This window comes from Tamandua tetradactyla, chromosome 3 (assembly GCF_023851605.1).
Source record: "Tamandua tetradactyla isolate mTamTet1 chromosome 3, mTamTet1.pri, whole genome shotgun sequence".
Classification (NCBI taxonomy): Eukaryota; Metazoa; Chordata; class Mammalia; order Pilosa; family Myrmecophagidae; genus Tamandua; species Tamandua tetradactyla.
In genome coordinates, this window is record NC_135329.1 from 15,362,766 (window position 1) to 15,384,498 (window position 21,733).

Below are 21,733 nucleotides of genomic sequence, written 5' to 3' on the forward strand. Positions count from 1 at the left end.
TATAAGTTGTGAGCAGTCTACCTCTCCATTTACTTAAGTCTTCTTTGGCTTCTTCAGCATTTTGTAACTTTCAGCATTTGGCTCCAATACATATTTTATCTCATTTATTTCTAAGCATTCCTATTTTGGGGGGGGGGGAATTATAAATGATAATGTATAATTGAAAGACAGTTCAATGTTAGTATAGAGAACCATGATTTATTCATTTGTTGATCTTGTGTCCTCTCTCCTTGCTAAAATAAAAATATAGTTCTAGAGGTTTTTCATAGATCATCAGGTATTCTGCAAAAGTGCACCCTTTTATTTCTTCCTTTCCTTATTGCACCGAATAGCACTTTCACTACTATGAAGAGTGGAAATGGTGAGAGAGGATATCCATCCTGCAAATATACTTTATATCCCTTGAATCTTTCTCTTTGACATGAATGCTTTAAAAAAATGTTTAATGTCCATCTGTATGGATGATTTCCTGCCATCTTTATGTTATTGCTTTTGGTTTGACTCCATTATTATCCGAGAACATATATTGAGTGATGTCAATTATTTTACAGTATATTTTATTACATAAGATATGGTTTCTTGATGAAGGCTCACTGTGCACATGAAAAAATATGTCATGCTGGTAGTTGAGTGTTCTATAAATGCAAATTCATAGGCATTGTTTGATGGCAGTGTTCAGATTTTCTAAATAACTTCTGACTTTTTTCCCAGTGGCTCTGTCAATTACTGAGAGAGTTCTGTTGAAATCTCCAATATAATTATGTATTTCTATATTTATTCTTTCAAGTCTGTCAGTTTTTGCATCATGTATTTTTCACTTCTGTTTTTGGTGCCTACACTTTTATGATTGGTATATCTTCTTAGTGAATTGAGTATTTTTATCATTATGTAATGTTCCTGTTTGTCCATGATAATTGCCTTGCTCTGACGTTTACTTCATCTTTTGTGCCATTCCAGCTTTTTGCTGATTAATGTTTGCATGTTGTAACTTTTTGTTAACTTATTTTTATGTTAATATCTTTATATGAGTTTATTGTAAACAGCATATAATTTGGTCACTTATCCCTGAATTTTACTAATAACTGGCTTTTAATTGGTATATTTAGACTTTTTACATTAGATTTAGCTATCAATTATGTTAGTATTTCAGTTTGCTCTTAAATTTTATGTTTTCTATTTAATCACTCTGTATTTTTGTTCCTATAATTTTATTTCCTGATTTCTTGTAGGTTGCTAGAATCTTTTTTGGTATCACATTTTGGCTTATCTGTTGCAGGCACCAGTAAACCATGGCCCACCATATGCATTGCAAATGAAATTTTATTGGAACGTAGCTACACCCATTTATTTGCCTATTTTCTGTGGTTATTTTCTTGCTATAATATCAGAGTTGAGTGGTTGTGATGAATATTGTATGGTCCATAAAATCTAAAGCATTTCCTGTCTGGTTCTTTATGGAAAAGAAAATTGCGAATCCATGGTCTAGCATTTTTAATATGTCCCTTTGTAAAGCTTTTTAGCATTTACCATAGGAATGAATTGTTTTCACTCATGATATTAGTTATTTGTATCTTCTCTCTTTTCTTCTTGTAAAGCATTACTATGGGGTTATTAATTTGGGGGAAAATGATTTATATTTTATGACTTTTGCAGGGGATTTATTTTTAACTGCACAATTATAGAAGTCCAAGACCATGTCTTCCTTCCCTGAGCTGGTATTAAAAGTCCAGCTTATGAATTTTACATCTTGTCCAATAATATGATAGCTCAGATAGCATCTCTCTGTTCTGCTCTGGCTTTACGCTTTTTAAAATTCTGACACTGGGATTTTCCCTTTCTTCCCTTTCTTAGCTATAGTAGGATAACAGGAGAGGATATTTCTTTCTCAGCTCATTTTTCCATATTGCCAGATATGTTTCCCGTTTTCATTCACACATATGCATATTTTAAAATTTATTTAAGCTACATATTATTTACCTTTTGCTCGCTATAACTTCAAATAAAGTATAGAAATTAGAGATGGTCCAAGAATTTTGTATATAATGATTAAGAGGATGAGAAAATATCAAAATTACTTTATAAAAGTTGAATAACATCAAGTGCTCTGCCACTCTGCACTGCTACTAACATTTTATCAATGACTTCCCATTGCAAATTTCTTTACCATGGCTATACCTACATATATCTCATTTCTGTGCTGTTATTTCTTTATTTCACTCATTATATCTCAACCGTTCACTAGACCCCCCTTCAAGCATCTAGCTCCTGTTTATATTGCTAGTTTCTTTCCCAATTTTGATACCTCCGACTAAATATCAATTCCAAAAGGATTTTTCTTAACTACCTTTTCTGAAACAGTTCTCCACAATGTTATTTACTAAGACATCTCACTTGTTCATAATAATTTTCATGGTCTTTATTTGTAAAATTTATGGTGAATTTCCTATTTATTATCTTTCTCCTTTTCTAAAATAAAAGCCCTTGATGTGTACATTGATCTCTTTCTTTCATACCATTATATTCCGCCTCAACTATCATAGTGCCTAAGACTCATGCACACAGAATTAATATTTGTTAATTGAATGAATTGTTTTGATGATACAATTAAATAAGTGTGTTTTAGTTCTTCTCCATCAGAAAGACTGCGTTCAAAGGTATAAAATGTGTGCATGTGAAATTTTAAACCAGAGAAGGTTGGCAGTTTATTCTTATATAATTTCATGTTTATTAATCAATTAATTTACATATATATTCTACTGATGACCTAAATTATTGTAGAATTATTTTAAACTTTAAATTACTGAAATATGCCTAAACTTTCATTGGAACAAAAATGTTGAAGTTATTTCTTTCTCTTGTCTTCCTTAATAGTTGGGAAACATTTCTTATGTAATGTTTTTCTCTCCAATTTTCTTTTAGTATCCAGATGCAATAAGTTTGGAGGGATTTTCAGTTATTATAGCTCAACTAATTGGCCTTAATATAGGATTAATGTATGATGACAACAATAAGTGTTCTTGTCCAAACGCTACATGCATAATGACCCGTGAGGCAGTGTAAGACTTTTTTTGCTTAATTAATTTCACCTATATTTTTATGAAATTATGTCCAAGAGATGATGTTTTATTTTAAACTTTTATATTAGACTCAGCATCAAACTTTGGAAAGGTACCTTGTGCATGAAATATTTCACATGCAGAAATATTTCTAAGTGAAGCATGATCCCAGAAATCATCCTTATAATAGAACATAGTACTGGCATGTTTTGCTAATATGATGAAGGAGAGCAAAAGAAGAAAGAGGAAAAAACATCCTTATTTGCTGATGCTATTATTTGCTACCTAGATAAATAAAAAGAATCAATATACAATTAGAACAACAGTGACAAAAATGAATTTATTAGGATGATCAACAACGAAAACCAGCAACATGATATACCAGCATTAAGCAAGTATATGACATATTATAAAGAAGCTATCTTTTACAGAAGAGGTCTATAAAATCACTACAAATCCAATTAATATTTAGGTTTTTTAATACAAATTCCTTGGGTGGTGATAAAGTGGAAATGGCAAATGTAGACAACCCTTTGGGGAATATTAGTTGAAGTACCTGGTCAAAGGAAAAATTTTATTGTTGGAGACACTGCATAATATCTGTAGACTTATAGAAATAAAGGCAGGGGAGAACAATGATATTGGAGAACATGAATACATCAAGGGCAAAATCATTGAGTGAATTACAGAAGATAAGATCTAGGGCATAAGTAGTGGATTAGTTTTTATTACAGCAAAGTAATGTTCAATGATTGGGAGAGGAGGGTAGGAGTAAATATAATGCAGATCGTTAAAGGAGGTATAAAGAGGATAATTTTATTCTGGTAGAAAGCGGGCAGAAAGGAGTGTAAAGCTTTGAGGAGATAGAAGGTGTGAAACAGTTGTCTTGGAGACCAGAAATTAGAAAATACTTAGGAAACACAATGGGATTGTTGGGTTGTTTGAAGACTTATTTGAAATTTGTAATACAAATTTAATATGAATTCAGATATCATGATTGTTTTGGTCTATCCAGTATCAGTTGCTAAGATACGTATGCAGAAAAAGTGGTGAGTTGAGGTTTTGCTGAGTTAACTTCCATGGGATTTAGGAAGAGTTAGGACTGTGTCTTTCTGGAATAGCCAATTTCAGTGTTTTGTTACTCAAAACTTAGAGCTTTGCATAAGAAATTAAGTACTTTAAAGAGACATACTAGTCCAACTTATTTTAATTGCTTTTAGGCCAGACTAGTCATCTTTCTCACACACACACACACACACACACACACACACATACACACACTCTAATTCACTATGCCTTCTTATAAGCAGTTTAAAAAATTTTTTTGTATTCACATGAATCAAAAGTTCCACATTTCAATTAATACTCTTCACTTTCACACAAAAAGTATGTAGCCCAAGTAGCAAATAATCTCTGAGTCTCTGTCTTTTTAAGAACTAATTCTGCCTAAATAAATTTTTTCATAAACATAGATATTAGTGCTAGACATTTGCAGTGTTATGCATGAAAGTGGTCTGCAAAACCAGAGTGCTTCTTACATGTATTAAAGCAAAATAGTTTAATGAAATTTGATTAAGTAAGATTATTCTCAGTAATATTCATCCCACTTTCCCCTTTTTGTCCTAATAAAAATGACTAACGTCCTTGAGAGTTAAAGCATTTCTCTTTGTTTTTACACTCTCCCAAGTGCATTGTACATTTCTTTCTAGGGGAGGTTCAGGTGACTATTCAGGAACAGTGTCATCTCAAATTTAATTCTCTAGTTACTATTTCAGACCTGATTGTCTAGAGAAGCACCAACCATCCAATAGAAATAAAATGTGAGTCACGTGTGTAATTTTGAATTTTCTAGTAGCTACGTTAAAAAAATAAAGGAAAAAGATGAGATTAATTTCAATAATACACTCTACTACTTTATTTTATTTAACCCCATAGATCTCAAATGTTATCATTTCAACATGTAATAAAAAAAAGATTTTCAATTAGATTTTTTGATTTTTTAATGTGGATGAGATGGGGGTTGTGGAAAAAAAGGAAAGACTACTAGGTCACACTAAATGTTACTAGTATGTAATTTGTGAACAGCTAGAAGAACGGACTTGCCAGCAACTGAAAACAGTTGGTGGTGCAGGTTGTGGTGAGATCAGTAACTCAGTATTGTCCATGTTATATTTAAAATGTCTATTGGACATCTATTACACATCTCACTGGAAATACAGTTGTGGGCATGAAAATAAGGACTTTAATGGGACTTCTGCTTTACTGAAAAATTAGATCATATAAAATAAACTTCACAAATAAATAAACCTATTTTTATATCATACTGAAGTGCTAGATAGAAAAATCAATATTGAAAGTGGAAGGAGAATATAGGAGGAAATGCAATTTCTGATAATGTTATCAACAAAAATGTCTCTAAGAGGTGACATTTGAGCAGGTATCTGACTGAAATGAGGAAAAGAATCTTTTGGAGGAAATAAATCTTTTGGCAAGAAGAGCATACCAGCTAGTGGGAACAGTATAAATACACGTACACACACAAGTGTGCAAATGTGCGTGTATAAAAATATATATGATATATATCTTATTATTAAATATGTAAAATATATAACTTATTGCTTTCCTCAAAGAAATATTTCCCATGCAATTTTTAAGGGGTGTGTTAAAGATAAACCACATTAAAATTAAAATACAATTATGGTTGACTTCATCTCTGATAAGGGACAAGCTATTTCATTTGTCATTCATATGGTTACGTATGGAACATTATTCTAGATGTAGCATGATTATCAATATTTATTGACCTAAATAACTGAAATAGTGTTATTTCATTTTAGGCATTCCAGTGGTACAAAGAGTTTTAGCAACTGTAGCATATATGACTATACATATTTTACTTCAAAATTTGAGCTTAAATGTCTTCAGGACCTTTCTAATTTGCAAACATTATATAAAAACAAACCAGTGTGTGGCAATGGGGTTTTGGAACCTAATGAAGAATGTGACTGCGGCAGCGAAGAGGTGAGTAGTAAGATTGAAACTTGAGCATAATTTTTCTGTTCTGATAAATGGTTGTCATGCAACTATGTCTTTAATACACAATTGACTTATGTGAGTGAGTACGAGCAAAGATGTACGACTCCCTTTCCATAATTCTTGAATTTTGAGAAGACAAATGAGTCATGAAGACCTGGTTTGTGTATACTGCTCTTAATCAGGGAACAGGAACTGTACTCCTGGTTGTGTGAATCAGAAAGTATAATTGAAAGATGCTCTTCAGTAAAAAAAAAAAATGAAACCAAGAACCAGAATAACTTGTGGAAAGTGAATGAGGAGGATTTCAAAAGCAGGAGCACTTTATGCAGTCTAAATAATCATTTATGTATCAGATAAAGTAATAAGAAATTCAAGCCAAAATACTTTTATAGGCTGATCATGAGTTTGGGGAAGAAAGAATAAATGTGATAAGATTCATACTGTTTCTGAAAAATATCATTTCACTCACACATAGAAATTTATTGAAAATGTAACTTTAAATAAGTGTTAGACTTCAAAGTAACCAATGAATTGCTGAATTAACCAATATTGAAAATTGTATTATCAATGAAGGAGTTACAGAAGAATAAAGAAAACTTGATTATTTTTTAAAAACTATGAGAGGAAACAACAAAACACTACAAAAATAAAGTCTCTGGTACATCATAAATATTTTTTAAATGGCATGGTAAGAACATGATCTATCAGCAATAAACATAACTTTGAAAAGATTATACTTCTCTATTACAAGAGAGAAGCTAAGAGTATGTTAGAAAATACCCACCAATATGCTTTCTTTACATGTTTTGTATCTACAGTAATTGAACTCACTGGGAATTGTTTTAGGGATTGTTGAACTAAAATCAGTGATGGCATTTTTGTTGGTGGATCCTAATAATTAGGTGTTTTTAATTATTGAGAAGCATCTGTAAATCAAGCAAGGAAACTAATTAAAAGAATCTGTGCTGGGCAGTGCACTGGTGCCTCAGTGGTAAAATTCTCACCTGCTGTGTTAGAGACCCGGGTTCGAGTCCTGGAGCCTATCCATGCCAAAAAAAAAGGGGGGGGGGGATTTTGTGCCAAAAATCTTTTTGATTTTTTTATTCTTATGATTTTGGTAAGCAAATTAATGGTCCCCCAAAGATTTCCACATCTATGCCCCTGAATGGGTGGCAGTTGAGATTAAGTTACTGTCCTTGAAATGGGAGATTATCTTGGACTATTTGGGTACCTGCAATTACAGAGGTTTTTAAAAGTGGAAGAGGAGGGAAATGAGGTCAGAGTGATGCAAGAGAGATTTAACGCACCATTACTGGCTTCGAGTTGGAGGAGGAGGGAAGTAGGTGAAGTATTGCAGGCAGCCTCTATGAGTTGCAAAAGGCAAGGAAATAGATAGTCTCCAGTACCCCTGGAGAAGGGTGCAAATATACTGTCACCTAGATTTAGTTCAGTTAGCCCGACGTTGGGTTTCTGAACTACAGAACTATAAGACAGGAAATGTGTATTATTTTAAGCCACTAAGGTAGTGGTGATTTGCCACAGCTGCAATAGGAAACTGACACAATAATTTTAAGAAATAAATATATTACCCTGATTTCTTATTATTTTGTGGCTGACATACATTTTTGTCGGAAATCAAGGTGAAATAACTCTATATTAGAAAGGTAAAATATCTGAGAGTGCCACGTCCAAAGAAATCATGACTTTCTTTATCATAACTTCAGTATTTGTGTACTGACTTCCTATTAAAATATTTCTTATTGGGCGGGCCACGGTGGCTCAGCAGGTAAGAATGCTTGCCTGCCAAGCCCAAGGACCCAGGTTCGATTCCCGGTGCCTGCCCACGTAAAAAAAATATATATATTTCTTACTCAAGTTATGGCAGCGGATGCTTCCAATATTCTGAAATATACATGTTTCAAATAACTGATTTTTTGAAATTGAGAACAAGATAAATAATATATTTACATAATATTCTACATCAAAAATTCCATCTCTTATTATGAAAACTTCAAAAAATATATTTTAGGAGATGTAAAGATCAAAATCATAATATAGGATGCCTTAAAGGAAGTTGAGTCCATGTCAATCCCGTGATTCTCCAAGTTGCAGAAGTGTTTGGATTGTCTTCTGGAAAATGGCCAAGGAACTCTCAATTTTCAAAATAATATTTCCTAAAGGTACCGTGACATTGAAATGAAGTAATAAAAAATAAATAAAACAGATAAATACTACAAAAACGAAAGTACATGTGGTATCAGAAAACAAAGCCATATTCAAAACTAATAACAGTAAAAAAGAAATAAGCCACATTTCTTATTATCAGACAGCTAATCAATCATAAATAGACCTAACAGCAATCATGAACAAGCACAATCCAAAATAAAGAAAATTTCTTATCCAAAAGAGAAGATACATAATATTCTAATTCCCCATGAGGTATCTAAAAATCAGTTATACATTAGACCATATAAGAGAACCCATTCACACAGTATGATAAAACTAAATCCTTACATAAAGTATATTATCTCTGGCAATCCATCTATAAGAAGGAGAAATGGTTTAGTTTTAAAAGCATTTTAAAAGAAAAGAAGGGTTATTAGAAGAGTTATTTTTAAAGAATTATTTAAACATCCCAGTCCTGTAATTAGGAAAACTCTAAAATAAGCATAAACTAAGTTCATATACTGAAATAAAGAAATATATGGATAAAATGGATTATTAGACACTAAAATATTCAAAGTAATTGTCATTAGAGAATTGGGAGAGGTGATTATAAGTATCACTTCTCCCAATGTTTACTCCAAATTTTTATATTATTTGATAGTGTTTCAGTTTTCCAAAGCAGCTGACATGCAATATTCCAGAAATGAACTGCATTTTAACAGAGGGAATTTATTAGCTTACAAGCTTACAATTCTAAGGATTTGAAAATGTCCTAGTTAAGGCCTCAAAAGGATACCTGCTCTGAAGAAAGGCAAACGCCATCTGGGACACCCTGTCACATGGAAAGGGGCATGGCTGGCACCTACTGGTCCTTCTTTCCTGAGTTTTGTTACTTTCAGCTTCTAGCTTCAGTGACTCTGTCTCTCAGCTCCTGTGGGTCTTCTTTTAGCTTCTCTGGGGCTTTTCCCCAAGCTCTTTCTAGCCCCTTTCTGTCTTTTATCCCCTCATAAAGGACCCAGTAAAAGAATTAAAACCCACCTTGAATGGGTTGGGTCACATATCAATTGAAATAACCCATCCAAAAGGTCCCATCCACAAAAGGTCTGAACCCACATGAATGGGTCAAAAGAACATGGCATTTTTTGGTATACATAACAGCTTCACACTGCCACAGATAGTATAAATGTGAATCTATTGACATGCACCAAAAAAAAAGGAAAAAAAAGAAAAAAAAATGGAAACACAACTTTGCAAGAAAAATCAGAACCCTCCCCCTTACATGGGACATGACATCTGGGGTGAAAATCTCCCTGGCAACATGGGACATGACTCCCAGGGATAAGCCAGCCCTGACATTGTGGGATCAACAATCCATTCCCAATCAAAAGGGAGAAAAGAGGGGTAACAAATCAGGTATCAGTGGCTGAGAGAGTCTAAATGGATTCAAGAGGCTATTCTGGAGTCTACTCTTATGCAAAGCTTCAGCTAGATATTGCTATATACCATAATTTGCCAACCCCCAATACAAACTATTCTTGCCATCCTAAAGAACACTTAGGGCTCTATCTGAGATTCTACAAAGTTTCCATGCACTATATTTACTTTTCGGAAACTTACACCATCCAAATGGGTTCCTGAAACCCAGAGGGGCCAACCTCTCCAGAATATCAATGAATTCCATCCCTCTATCTGTATTATTGACAGCCCTTTACCACATGAAAAGATAGAATGGGCATAGCCCAAATACCCCAAAAGATTGGAAGAAAGACCAAAGGGGAAGGTGGAGTTAAACAGAGAAGATAGGATTTAACAAATGAGTGTGACTTCTGAATCACTGTTGATTTTTTTGTTTTAGTCTTCAGTATCTTGGTATAGCTAGAAGGAAAAACCTAAAATCGTGGCATTATAACCCATACAAACTCTGCAAGCTGTTCTATAACTAATTGTTGTGGTGTGCTTTGAAGTTTATTGCTTTTTTTGTATATATGTTATTTTTCACAATAAAAGAAAAAAGTGGAAACAAATAGAAAATTAAGAATGAAGAAGAATCCTACCTTCATATTAAAGAACCGTAGCTTTGAAATTAAATCTTTGAGTAAATGGGAAATGTTTGATGAAAAGTGTTAAGAATATGACAATTGTGTATATACACATATACGTGTAATATATTTCTATGGAAACAATATTTGTTTTAGTTAACATGCTTCAAATTATCACCTGATTTGACCTAAGTTGACTGCCTTTCATTTAGTAAAAAACGTAAGTATTGACATATCCTTTTCTTTTTATTTGCATGATAGAATAACCTTATATCTGAATACTATCCTAAATGTATTTTTACTGTATTGATTATATATTCATGAAGGGAAACCTTATTAAACAAATAACTAATAAACAATTAGAGAATATTAAGTTTCTGCTGGAAACACACTTTTTAAATTCAAGGATCTATTCACATGTTGGTATTATATGGGTTAATTATGATATATTTTAGCTAATAAATCTTACTGATCAACTGCTATTTTAGATGTTCCTTCTTTAGTTCTTTCAGTTAAATGGTTATTCTAGAATATTCAGATATTCTAAAATTAGTAAATAATAAAGCTTGATTAAATATAGTTATATTGTATGATTGAAAAGTTTAATATAGAGGGTATTAAGTAGAAATTGAGATTATGAAAGAAGATCTCCTAAACAGTTGAACTGGAATAGTATTTCTTTTTATGAAATTGTAGGACTGTCAATTTAAAAAGTGCTGTGATTATAATACATGTAAACTGAAAGGCTCAGTAAAATGTGGTTCTGGAGAATGTTGTACATCAAAATGTGAGGTGAGTTTCCGACATTAATGAAAAGGGAATTGAACGGTAATAATAGAAAGATGTATTAATTGAATTAATGTAGAATTGATTAAAAAGCATAGAAATAACTCAGTAGAACAAAGTACAGAGAACAGAAACACATGGCTATAAGGAAGCTTATTATTAAATAAAGACAACATTTCAGATTGGTATTGATTATTCTATAGTGCTGGAACCACAAAGTTTGTCATTCTTTAAATTGTCAGATAAAATTAATGATAAGTATATATGTATTATATATATATATCAAAAAGAAAATAAACTATAAAAGAAATCATATGGTAAAACAAATGGTAAATGACTTTGAAAAAATTATTAGAATAGATGACAAAATATATAGGATATAAAATATGCAAAGAACTCCTTCACATTAATAAGTAAAAGGCAAATCACATAAAGATACACTCAAACATACATGAACACACAGACAAAAAAGTGCCTAGGCAATTTACAACAAAGAAAGTAAAGCGTTTACCGATCACTGGCAGTTGTTAAGGTAAACGTGAATAAAAATAAGGATGCACTATCAATTAGCAGTCATCCAAGTAGCAATGTTAAAAACAAATTTACAGCAATGTCAAAAATTGGCTAAGGAGTGAAGATAGAGATTTTTTTAGGTGCACTGAGTAGAATTTTTAATTGCTGTAGTATGCTTGGTGAAAAATATTTCTGTATGTATTTAAAAAGAGTATAAATTATCATTAAGTTATTTGATAATCATTAGTTCCTCTTCTATGTATATACCCTAGAAATATGCACAAGCAAGGAAAGCTCAGTAAAGAATATTAATTACGGAATTGTTTGCAATAGTAATACACAGAAGCAAATTAAGTATCTTTTAGCATTGGAATGGCTCAATAAATTATTGTAGATTATATAAATTTAATAGATCTTAACTAAATATACATTTCTTTTATAATATCTAAAAGACATATGCTTGGATAAGAAAACAATTTCCATAATGTAAAATATTTTGTGATATAAATTATGGCAAATCCCATGCACATACATATCCCATCTCATTTTATAAATTTTGCCATTAACATATAATTTGCACACAGTAAAATTCTCTCTTTCAGTGAATATTTTTGAGTATTCTGACATCTTCATTCTTACACTACCACCACATTCAAGGTATAGAACAGTTCCATCACTGTCTCCCAAAATTACATCTGTATTTCCTTGTCATCAATCCATACCTCTGCTCCCCAGACCCTGCTAACCCCAGATCTGGTTTCTGCCCCTATACTTTTCCTTTTGCAAAAATATCACATAGATTGAATTGGAAAAATATGGGAAACATTTGCATTAGGTTTCCTAATATTTGAAATATATTTTGGTTGTGTTTATCAGTAGTCTGTTCCTTTCTTTTCACTAAATAATATTGCAAGTATAGTAAAAATGTACCAGGATTTGTTAATCCATTTCCCGGTTGAGGGATGTGTGGGTTGTTTTCACTTTTGGGTGGTGAAAATACAGCTGCTATAAATAATATTTATGAACATATTTTTGTATGAACATAAAATTTCATTTCATTTAGCTAGTTACCTAGCAGTGGTAATTCTGGGTCATAAGGATTAATGTATATTGAACTTTATAAGAAATTTACAAACTTTTTCGAAGAGGCTGTTCTATTTTATATTCCTATTAAAAATTTTATGAGATCAATAGTTACTCTGAAAACTCTCTTCCCTTGACTTGCATTGTCATTTTGTTATTCTGATAGGTGGGCAATGGTATTTCATTTGTGTTTCCCTAATGTCTAATGAGATTTAATGTTCTGTACAGATTTTTTTCATGCAGAGTCTGTTCAAAGTTTTTGTGTCTGGCCCACTATCTAATCTAGCTAGTTAGCTCTTTTCATTCTTTCAGTAACTGAGAGCTATTTAAAAAATTCTCGCTGTGTGTGTGGATGTGACTATTTCTTGCTTTTTATTTCAATTTTTGCTTTAAATGCCTCATGGCTGTGTGTATAGGACATACAAATTTACAATAATTTTATGTTTCTGGTGTACTGGTTTGAAAAGATTATATACCTAGAAAAGCCGTGTTTTAATCTTGATCCATCTAGTGGAGGAAGCTGTTTCTTTTAATCCTTATTCAGTACCATAAATTGGAAATTTGATTAGATTACCCCCACAGAGATGTGGCTTGCCCAATTGTGTTTATTAACCTTGATTAGATGAAGAAGGAAATTGACCCCAGGAAAACCTCATGAAACAAGAAGCCTGGAGAGAAAGCTGGTAGACATCACCATGTTCGTCATGTGCCTTTCCAGTGGAGAGAGAAACCCTGAACATCATCAGCCTTTCTTGAATGAAGGTCACCTCTTATTGGTCCCTTATTCTGAAAATTTTTAGAGACTTGCTTTAATTGGGACATTTTCATGGCCTTAGAAAGGCAGGCATCTACCTGTCCTTGTTCCCAGTTCTGTTACTTCCAGCTCTCATTCCAGTATTTTCTTCTCTAAGCATCTGTGGGCCTTCACAGATCTCCAGGGCAACATCCTGGTTCTGGCTTGCTTAGCATCTCATGGGAAGGCACATGACAATGACTGCTTGGCTTTGCATCTCCAAATGTCCATGTCTAGGTGTCTGCTCTCTCTGTAGCACTCCAAGCATCTCCAAATGTCTGCATCTATGTTGGTTCCTGTCTAGCTTCCATCAACTCTCTAAGATCCTGTCATTTTCTGGGGTTTCTGCATTTCCAAACACCTGTGTCTGCAACTCTGAAGAAACTGTGTTTTCTCCAAAATGCTTGCCTTTTTAAAGTCTCCAGTAAACTAATCAAAATTCACCTTGAATGGGTGGAGTCACGTCTCCATCTAATCAAAAGGCCATGCCCATGAGTGGGTGTACCACATCTCCATGGAAGTAATCTAATCAAGTATCACAGCTACAATTGAGTGGGTCAATCTCTATGGAAACAATCTAATCAAAGGTTCAAATGAACAATATTGAGTCAGGATGAAAGGATATGGATTATCTGGGTACACAGTTTTCAAAGTAGCACCCTTTGGATCCCAAAAAGTAACGTACTTTCCATATAAAAACATATTAATTCCATCATAATATCATAAAGGCCTTAAACCATTTTAGTAATAATAAAAATGTAATACAAAGTCAGAAACAGCACAAAATCTCATCAAAGTCAGTTACAGGCATGATGTGTTTTAAGGCAAAAATTCTCCTCTGCTGTTTACCTGTGAAACTCAGCCACAAGTTTTCTGCTTCTAATATACAAAGGAGGACTAGTCATGGGATAAATGTTCCCATTGCCATACGGAGAAATGTAAAGGTAAACAGCAGTCATTGATCCAAAATAGTTCTGAAAACCTGCAGGGCAAACTCCATTGGATTTCAAAGTCTAAGAGTAATTTATCATTGGGGCTTTAGAAAGCAGTAATCCCTCCTATCCAAGGGCCTATGCAGTGGCCCTGCTCTCTGCAAACACTGGGATGATGGTTGCAACATTGGGGTGCATTGGATGAACCACCTTTCTCTCAGCCCCACCCTCTCCAAGCACTAGGGCCGCATGTGGGCTCTCTGCCATCTCTGGGACACATGCTCAACATCTCCAGTACAGTGGGGTGATCACCAGGCTGCCCCCAGTCTCCAGTTTATGTATTCCACCCTCTCTGAAGCCTGGGGCAACAGAATTCTCCCTGAACATCGAGGCAGAATGCCTCCCCTCTATTTCCTGGGCAAATTTACCCTCCCACTGGATGGGTAGGCCGACTCACCTGGCCTGGGATTTTTTGGATTCAGACCTTGACTTCCATGGTTCTGTCTTTGAGGTTATTTTTTCTTTAACTGTCCCTTTTCTATACCTCCTAGTCAAGACTGGCAGTGGTTCTGTTTATACAGATCTTGCAAGAAACTTGTTGGTTTTTCATGCAACACTCATCAGTTAATAGAACCCTCCATAAATACTTTCTGAATAATTTCATTTTCAATTCTGGCTTTTTCTGAAACAGCTGACTGGTTCCATGTTTGGTTAAATCCTCACATGAGGGACTATTTTCTGGGGTCTCCTTATCTGGGAGCCCAGAATTTTCCAGACCATCAATTTCTGGTTTCTTTGTACCCAAAAGTTCAGTTCTCAGTTTAATTCTTTCCTGTCACATTTTACTATAAGCTGTAAGAAGAAACCAGGCTGCATTTTTCACATTTAGTTTAGAAATCTTTTCTGCTAAATATCCAGGTTTGTAGCTTTTAAATTCTGCCTTCCATCTGATATCAGTAGTCAATTTTGCCAAATTCTCTGCCACTTTAAAACAAGGATCACCTTCCTTCCAGTTTGCAATAATGCATGCATCATTTCTGTCTACCAACAGTCTCTTCAAAGCATTGTAGGCCTTCTTTAGCAACTTCCTCACATCTCTTCCATAACCTTCCTCTTATCTATTTAAAAAGCTGTTCCAACATGTTTGGTAATTGAAAACTGCAGCACCCACTTCTCTGGTACCAAAATCTGCGTTTTTTTTTTTTTTGGTTAAATGCTGCCACAATGAAAAATGCCAGAAAATGGAACAGCTTTTAAAAAGGGAACTTATTAAGTTGTATGTTTACAGTTATAAAGCCATAAAAATGTCCAAACTAGGGCATCCAGGGAATGATACCATCACTCAAGAATGGCCAGTGTTTGGTCACATGGGAAGGCACATGGCTGATACCTGCTGGTCCCTGTTCCCAGTTTCATTGCTTCCAGCTTCTTGAGCCAGTGAGCCTCTCCTGTGGAGTTCATCAAGACCCTTCGTCAGAGTTGCCAGCTTGGTAGCGTGCCCTACAGAATTTGGACTCTTGCATCCTCATGGTTGTGTGAGACAATTTTATAAATCTCATATTTATACATATTTTCTGATGATTGTGACTAATACACTAGTGGTATTATCATTACCCACATTAATTAGATAGATAGAAAGAAAGAGAGAGAGAGAGAGAGAGAGAGAGAGAGAGAGAGAGAGAGAGAGAGAGAGAGAGAGAGAAAGAAAGAAAGAAAGAAAGAAAGAAAGAAAGAAAGAAAGACATGCACTTCTGCACTTCTTGGCAGGTGACTGCAGAGTCATAATCATTACAAAGAACAGCATAATCCAATTATGGATGCACTGAGGCAGTTTGATGCTAGGATTTAGATATCACAATATCAAAATATTAGTAAGTTACTCTTACTTGTAGAGTGAAGATCAAAAGGGGCAGTTTGGCAGTTTTAAAACAGATCACAGAAATTCACTTGACACTCTTTCATCCCTCCCTTGGTTCTGAAACTTATTAATAAGTAGAATAATACAGAAGTGTAGCTGTGCTTTCTCCTGGACAATGAACTTAACACATGGTCATCATCCACTTGTTATCTCTTGGCATGTGGTGCTATTGGACACAGTCACCAGACTGTTCATGTAGTGGCTCGTATGGAGAGAAAACAATAATCAGAATCTACTTTGCCACCTCTGTGAATGAGTCATCCTGCAAGTGGATCTTCTAACTCCAGTTGATTCACCATGAATAGTACCACATTGAGCTGTCTTCTCCAAGTATTACTCACACTGAAGTTTCTTAGCAAACTTAATTATAACTGTTGCTTTAAGCCTCTATGGCTTTGCAGTTGTTACAAGGCAATTGATAACCAAGACAGATACCAATGCAATGCTGGGAACTTGACAGAGCTCTCCCACCCCCACTGATGTGCCTAGGACTCTTTGTTTGTTCCCTAGCTAGGTGAGGCTGTCAGAAGCTATGCTGTTTTCCAGCTTCTTACTCACCTCTTCATTAACGGTTGGACATCTGTAAGACTAAAGTAAACCTCTAGGTTTTCTTCTTCCCTTTATCACTCCTGTGAGTCTTCATTGTCTGGTTAGTTCACATTTGTATTTGACATCTTTCTCAAATATATTTTTAAAATACATTTTCACCCTTTCTTCTCAGAAAAAAGCTTACGCTGGACCACCATGTAAATTTTTAATGAAATTACAGTTCTAAGTTCAGATGTATTCTTTATGTTCCTTTTTCTCTTTTGAACTAGAATTATTCCTGCCGTAGGTGCTATATATTTATCCTCTTTTTAAAAAAAATTTCTTTCTCTTTTCCCTTGCAGGTTCCATTTATCTTATTTTTCCCTTTTGCTCTGTAAATTGAGATTTTTTTTTCTTTTAGCATCCAGACCACACATTGACTTCTCAGCAGTGACCATTCTTTTTGCCCATTCTGTAATTAAATTAGTGTTTCATGAATAATGATTTTTTATTTTCAAAGACTCTTATGTGTTTGTTCTTTATGGATCATTGAGAATTATTCCTTTTTCTCAATTAAAGAACACTGTTCTAATTGCTTCTCTTTGCCTTATACCACTGAGGTTTAATTCAATCAAACTGGTGAAGTATGTATGGATGTGCATGTATATTACTTTAATATAGATAAGAAGCAGGCATTTGGATGTGGTGAATTCACCATGGAAGGCAATCAATGACCAATTTATTTGGCAGTCTACAAAAATTTGGTAATAACTGTACCTTCCATCTAAGGTATGCAGGGAGACCTTTCTGCTCTTAAATAATAATAAATATTTCATAATATAATGATGATTGTAATGATGATGATGATGGTGATGACAGCTAATGCATCCAGTAGTTACCATCTATCATTCTAAGCACTTTTTTTTATTAATTCATTTAACACTCATGAGAACCCCATGAGCGGATTATCATCCCAGGCTAACAAATGAGGAAATTGCAGAACAGAGCGGTTATGTGTCTTGTTCACATATATAAGGCAATAACAGTCAGAGTCAGGGATAAAAACCAGGCAGTCTGGATCCTGGCTCTCTCCAAGACAAAAAGGCAGAGGTGATGTACTCCCATTTATAAGAAACATGTGTTTTTGAGCTAATCTGAGCAGCTCCCTTCCAAATGCTGGGTGAGTCAGATGACCTCACCACATGGAACACGGAACATACACGCTATTGCAAACTCTTTCTCAGAAGGGATCCTTGTCTGTCTTTAAGACAGTTACTTTTCTGCTTGCCTCACAATGGACACCAAATTGTACTTTTCTTTCAAAGCCCTCAGAGTCTTAAGTAATCTGTGATTCTCCCAAATATCAATAATCAGGCATATTTTATTTTATAAATCCATTCAATAACTAATTGAGAAGAAGAGTAATTCATAGAACATAATTTTCTTTCTCTTCTTACTCCCAGATATCAATAGCAGGCACTCCATGTAGAAAGAGTATTGATCAAGAATGTGATTTTACAGAGTATTGCAATGGAACTTCTAGTAATTGTGTCCCTGACACTTATGCAATGAATGGCCATTCGTGCAGATTGGGAACTGCGTATTGCTATAATGGACAGTGTCAAACTATTGATAATCAGTGTACCAAGGTATTTGGAAAAGGTATTGTTCTTTCTTCTACTTTGCTTTTACCTTAGTTGAAATTCTTCTGCAGATTATAATATACATACTGCACAACTCTTGAAGTTAAAGGACCTGCAAAACATGCTCAGTAAAGATTAAATTTGAATTAAGAAATTATAGTTTTTATAAGAGTTTTTGAGATTATCTAGGATAGGACTGTTTTGTTTTTCTTTTCTTCTTGTGGTTCAGCTTTTTTTGGTGGGGGCATAGTTAGTATCTGGGAAATAATCCATATATTTGAGGCACAATTTATATAGAGATTGGAATGACAACACGAAGGATGCTGAAATTTTATTTAATTTCACTTTATTCCACACTTTCATGATATAATTTAAACTTAAAACACTCAGAGTGAATTTCATTCAAGTATATATTTCCTCACTGAAGAAAAACTGCTAGAATAATGGTAGTTATCGGCCACCTGATCAAAATTCATTTTATACTTTGCTTTTCAAACAGCATTTGAGGGCAACTCAAATAAGACACGTACATATATGCTTGCTTTTTTTTTTTTTTTTTGGCCAGTAATTATTCACAATATTTCGATATGATCTTGTGTTTTTAGAGGAATTAAAGTCTAATTGATCAAAATCATTAATGGAATACATTCACATGTATTTATCTTTGCCAACTGGATAAAGACAGGTAGCATAGAACCAAATTTCAGTTACTTGCAAAGTAGTAATATGGGGAGTATATTTAGTAGCAAATGATGTGCTATGTGGTTCGTGTTCTCTTCATAATTATTTGAAAATTGTTTTTAAGCAAAAAGTTTCAGATCAAGTGATGTAACCAAAACTCAAACAGAGCTGTAGAGTTATGATCTTGTAAATCACAGTTCAGTGCTGTTTTTGGTATGCTGTATTTTCAGGATCTCTGCCAATACTTATTTTTATTTGAAAACATTATTTGTTATTTTCACAATAAATTATAATAAAGTTTAAGATATAGTTTCAAAATATAATTTCAGGAAGATCCATTAAGGAATCCCTAAAACCATCTAGCTTTTTAAATAAAAATGTCTTTGACCTAGAATTGAGCTATTTGACATTTAATATCTTTTCATGTTCTAATTGAAAGAGGATATTTAGGAAAGACTTAACCATTAGTGTGTACTTACTCTTGTGATATGTGCTCTAATAACCCTACAAAGAAGAACTGACCTAAACAGTTCAAAACTTTGATTTTCTGATGATGTCCGTTCATTCATTCTTTCACTCAGACTTCCTTTATTTGTTTATTAGCTTCCCACTATATGCACTCCCTTTTCTTGTTCTTAGGTTACCAAATACTGTATAGCAAAAGGCTGCTTATAGGGTAGTATATTGGGTGAGACATGAATTGACAAGTGCTTGCTTAAATTTGGCATGTTTTCTTTAGGTATATTTAAGTTTCTAAAGCAAGTACAAAAGAATAAATTTGTCCATCAAGTTATACATACATATGTATATATGTATATTGAACATCTCTGTGCAATGAGCTGGTAGTTTTCAACAATACAGACATAGTCATTGTAATCACGGAGCTTACACTCGAGAGTTAAAGACAGATAGTTCATACAAAAACACAAAAGAAATATAAAACCTCTAGTTGTTCTAAGTGCAGTAAAAGAATAAAACGGTATAAGAAAGAAAAATAAAGTATAGTGGAAAAGGAAATGCTGCCAACTGTCATCATGTAGATTCCAGTTTCAGCTCCTTCAGGATTTGCCTCAACTGCAATCGAGATACCTCCTCACCCAAGGATGCACCTTTCCCACAGAAGCACATATCCCATGGCTGGTGGAGATGGGAGAATAAAGACCTTGCCATTTTGGCCCAATTAAGAACATTCTGGCAGGCGTTTTATGCTCCACAGTGAGGTTATAAAGGTCTGCATCTCCGATTGACGTCTGCCTCTCCTACTTCTTTCCCCTCACTTCTGGGAGTACTAATCCCTAAGGCAGGGCATGCAAATCAGACTTCATCTATGTATCATCTTCTGGAGGACCCAAGCTATAACAGTGGATAATGGGAGTGACCTGAGAAAATAGCCCATACGATTAGGTTTCAAAACTTATTGGGCATTGGAATATCTTCTTTAGAGAAATGTCTTTTCAAGTCTGTTGCCCATTTTAAAATTGTATTGTTTGTCTTTTGACTTTGAATTGCAATGTTTCTTGCTATATTCTGGACATTGAACCCTTATCTGGTATGTGATTTCCAAGTATTTTCTCCAATTCTCTAAGTTTTATTTTTAATTTCATGATGAAGTCCTTTGAGGTGCGAAATATTTTAATGTTGATGAAGTCATTTATCTTTGCTTTCTTTTGCTGCTTATGTGTTTGATGTAAAGGATCAGTAAATATTGCCTGACACAAGGAGCTGAAAGCATTTTCTTTTGTTTTTTTCTGGTTTTATAGCTTTGGTTCTTAATATGTAGGTTTTGATTCATGGGTGAGTTAACTTTGGGGAATGGTCAGAGGAAGGAGTCCACTTTAACACTTGCGCATATTGCTATCCAATTCTCCTAGCATCATTTGTTGAAGAGAGTATTCTTTCCTCATTGAAAAGACTTAGCACCATTGTAAAAAAGCCAACTGGTGACAGGTTGGAGGGTCTATTTCTGAACTCTCAGTTGGATGTCACCATTCTCTTTCTGTTCTAGTCCTAGTTCCACGTTCTTTTGTAGTTTTTAGTAAATTTTGAAATCTTAGAGTGTGAGTACTCGACTGTCATGCTTCTGTTTCAAAATGTCTTTGGCTATTTGGGGCCCCTTACGTTCCTTATAAATTTGATGATCGACTCTTCTATTTCTGTAAAGAAAGCTCTCACCTGCTGTTGAAACCCTTAAGGCAGTTTCCTTTCAGTTTTTGTGGTGTTCAACTATAGTATTTTGTTTCTTTTTCAAATTTCTCATTCAGGTTTTAATATTGCTCATTCATCATCTCCTGAATGCCTTTTAGTTATTTTTCTGTGTTTTCCTTTATTTAGATTAGTATATGGAAGAGAACTTTAGAAATTTTTGTCTGGTATGTCCAAAGTCCAGTCTTCTTCATTGATGGTTTCCATATTTTTATCTTTTTCCTTTGTCTTCTTCATTGATGGTTTCCATATTTTTATCTTTTTCTTTGTAAGGGCCATCATTTCCTGTTTCTTTCTTTATCTTGTAAGCCTCTGCTACACACTGTCCATTTTAATATTTTAATGTGTTAACTCTGG

At 34.0% G+C, this 21,733-nt stretch overlaps 1 protein-coding gene across 4 annotated transcripts in view; it reads left to right on the forward strand.

Annotated features, from left to right (window-relative positions):
• LOC143677058 (disintegrin and metalloproteinase domain-containing protein 18-like) overlaps positions 1 to 21,733 on the forward strand; it is a 117,474-nt gene that overhangs the window by 58,875 nt on the left and 36,866 nt on the right. For all 4 annotated transcript variants that reach the window (XR_013172364.1, XR_013172363.1, XM_077152555.1 and 1 more), the window contains exons 11-14: positions 2,920 to 3,056; positions 5,894 to 6,077; positions 10,994 to 11,089; positions 18,314 to 18,512. Coding sequence is in view for 2 of the 4 variants with exons in the window: in XM_077152555.1 (XP_077008670.1) it covers positions 2,920 to 3,056; positions 5,894 to 6,077; positions 10,994 to 11,089; positions 18,314 to 18,512 (616 nt within the window). In the remaining 2 variants the exon portion in view is untranslated. The remainder of the gene's footprint in view (positions 1 to 2,919; positions 3,057 to 5,893; positions 6,078 to 10,993; positions 11,090 to 18,313; positions 18,513 to 21,733) is intronic.